Source organism: Triticum urartu, unplaced genomic scaffold (assembly GCF_003073215.2).
Source record: "Triticum urartu cultivar G1812 unplaced genomic scaffold, Tu2.1 TuUngrouped_contig_5737, whole genome shotgun sequence".
Taxonomy (NCBI): domain Eukaryota; kingdom Viridiplantae; phylum Streptophyta; class Magnoliopsida; order Poales; family Poaceae; genus Triticum; species Triticum urartu.
In genome coordinates, this window is record NW_024116436.1 from 1,993 (window position 1) to 4,919 (window position 2,927).

The 2,927-nt window shown below is 51.8% G+C and overlaps 1 protein-coding gene across 1 annotated transcript; it reads right to left on the minus strand.

Annotated features, from left to right (window-relative positions):
- Positions 1–758: 758 nt before the first annotated feature.
- Positions 759–2,467, minus strand: LOC125529636 (7-deoxyloganetin glucosyltransferase-like). Its single transcript, XM_048694060.1, has 2 exons — positions 1,840–2,467; positions 759–1,564 (listed from the first exon to the last, which is right to left on the minus strand). The coding sequence occupies exons 1-2, from the start codon at positions 2,465–2,467 to the stop codon at positions 759–761; spliced, it is 1,434 nt and encodes a 477-aa protein (XP_048550017.1).
- Between the last annotated feature and the right edge of the window lie 460 nt (positions 2,468–2,927).

Here is a 2,927-nt window from a genome sequence, read left to right on the forward strand (position 1 = left end):
GGTTTAAAACTTATTTTTTATATTTGAAACCTACTAATTTAGGTATTTTCATTGTCCTATATTATTTGAAACCTTTTGAATTTGCTAACTATAACAGTTGCCGCAGTGGAACAACATGAAGAAGACATGCATAAAAAGGTGATTGATTGAATGATTAGGTGGCCACATGGTATGTAATTTATTTTGTCTTTCTTCTCACTCTTTTGCTTATTTTTCTTAGTATCATTCAGGTTTACAAGAACTAACTGGATGATTCATTTGATTTTGTCTACTATTGGGATAGGGATGTGTGATATCTTTTCTCCCGTTGAATGGACCGGCATGTTTTCTAGTTTCTACTCCCTCCGTTTCTTTTTAGTTCTCATATAAGGTTTGGTCAAAGTCAAACTTTGTAGAGTTTGATTAACTTTATATTAAAAAATATAAACATTCACAATATGAAATCAGTATTATCAGATGCACCATGAAACGTATTGTAGATGTTCATATTTTTTTAATATAAATTTGGTCAAACTTTGTACAGTTTAACTTTGACCAAATCTTATATGCGGAGTAAAAAACGGAGGGAGTACTAAAAGAAGAAGAAATGTTGCGCAAGGGTCACTTGGCTAGTCAAGTAAAAAATAGAGGGAGTACGAATGTTGTGGAATAATTAAGAGATACATCATGCATAGAGCAGGTACAATACAACAATTATTAGGAATATTTCTTTACCCAGGATCCCAGGTAAGAGCTAGGATTGCAGTGGAAAGGTGGCGTCAAGGAGCTAGCACGTTGCTGATCAACTCCTCGAAGTTGCGGTGAGACGAGCCGCCGGGCTTAGCAGCCTTGACCGCTTTTTCCCTCCACTCTTGCGTCTTCTTCTTCATCACCTGCCCCTTGTCCCCCTCCATGACCTCTGTAATAAGGTCCGCGACGGCGTCACTTTGGACGTTGCTGTCTATCTCCATGCCGACTCCCCATTCGTTGCACTGGTACCGGCAGTTGGTCTGCTGGTCCGCGAAAAACGGCCAGCTGATGACCGGCACGCCGCCGCACATGCTCTCCATCGTTGAGTTCCAATCGCTGTGCGTGAGGAACGCGCCCACAGCCGGGTGGTTCAACACCTGCTGCTGCGGGCACCAGGAGGCCACAAGCCCACGCTCCGCCGTCTCGGCCGAGAACTCCGGAGGGAGCACCGCGGTGTCGCCCTTGACGAGGTCGGGACGGATGATCCAGAGGAAATGCCTGCCGCTCTTGGCCAGCCCCCAGGCGAACTCCACTAACTGCTCGTTGTTCATGACGGTGATGCTGCCAAAGTTCACGTACACGACGGAGCCACGCGCCTTGCCATGGAGCCACGGCAAGCACTCCTCCTGCTGCTTCCAGAGGCTCATGCTAATGTTAGAGCTCGGCGCCAGCAGCGGGAGCGGACCAATGGTGTAGACCTTCGGCATGCCAAGCGCCTCCGTGCCGGCCACCGCCTCCCCCTCGAGGTCACCGAAGGTATTGACGATCATTGCGGAAGCGCCGACAGAGCGCTCGGTGATCCTGAGCGCGAAATGCAACATGAAGTCGTACGGCACTACCGGAACAGGGTGCTACCCCGACGGCCAAAACAATGCCGACAGCCACCGTCGGGTTCCTCGGAGATATGCCGACAGCCTGGTCCTGGCCGTCGGCGTATCCAGGCCGTCGGGTTAGACGGAGCTAAGCCGACGGCATCCGTCGGCATAGAACGGTCGTCGGCCTATCTGCAAGTACGCCGACAGCTGCCGTCGGCTTACAAGGGCCGTCGGCATAGGTCCGCACGCCACGTCACTGATCCGGGCCGCACCGTCCAAAACATGTTCCTCAGGCGCGGGGCTGGGCTGCGTATGAAGGTGGGAAAGTCCCTGAACCTCATGTTCCTCAGGCCCGGCACGTCTTCCACCGGCGTGTCAAGGTACTCATCAGTCAGCTGTTTGACGGCTTTGATCGGTGCGAGGCCACATTCGAAGAGGAGGCGGTAGTGGCAGTAACCGACGAAGCTGATGGCACTAGACGTCCATAGCTGGACATAGGGGAGGCCGAGCTCCTTGGCCGCTTCCATGGAGAAATCCATCAGCGCGTCGGCCACGACGCAGGTCACAGGCGGGTGGCCTGTGGCGGGGCCGTTGAGCTCCGCGAGGAGGCGGCGGAAGGGCCCGAGGCAGGTCTCCTCGGTGGACTTGCATAGCGAGGGAACGTCCTGCGTGACGTCGTCGTCGGATGATGGCAAGCCATCCGGGATGGTGGCAAAGCGGAACCCCGGAACACCGGCCACCGCGGCCGCGCCCCGCGCCCGGACGAGGCGGGCGTGGTTGTACTTGGTGTTGACGAAGGTGACGTCGAAGCCGCGGGCGTGGAGCATCGTGGCCACGTCGAGCATCGGGATGACGTGCCCCTGCGCCGGCGCCGGCAGGCACACAGCGTGCGCTTTCTTGCCCGGTGCTGAAGAAGAACCCATTTCCCCCAAGCTAGCTTTCCCAGACGAGATGACAAGGGCTTTTGGCTTTCAGCTAGCTAGCTATACTCTGGTCTGGTGTTGGATCTTGTCGCTGTTGAGGACATGCATTGCCTTGCATTGGCTGCATATATTTATAGGCAGCACGCACGTTGGATAGCAAATGGTCTGAACCGAAGACGTACGTTTTTGAAAGTTTGAATTGGCATCGTGGTATGAAGGACGCAAGTGATTACGTCCACGGGTATATATATTTTGTGAGTGTGTCTAGGGCACATCTAGATGTGTTCTAGTTATTGCACATCTAAGTGAGTGAATCAAGCATAAAGAGAAAAAGAAAAAAAAGAGAAAATATTCACACGAATCTTAATGTAAAATCAATGACATATGACTTAAATGTGCAATACTTATGGCACATCTAGATGTGCTTTAGCAAAACTGATATTTTGTTTACTGTGGCATC

What these genes read in the sequence shown, in the direction of transcription:
- LOC125529636 (XM_048694060.1), bottom strand. Translation starts at nt 2,467, where the DNA reads ATGGGTTCTTCTTCAGCACCGGGCAAGAAAGCGCACGCTGTGTGCCTG. An exon ending in CATACGCAGCCCAGCCCCGC is followed by an intron (nt 1,565 to 1,839) that starts GCCTGAGGAACA and finishes CTGTTCCGGTAG; the next exon opens with TGCCGTACGACTTCATGTTG.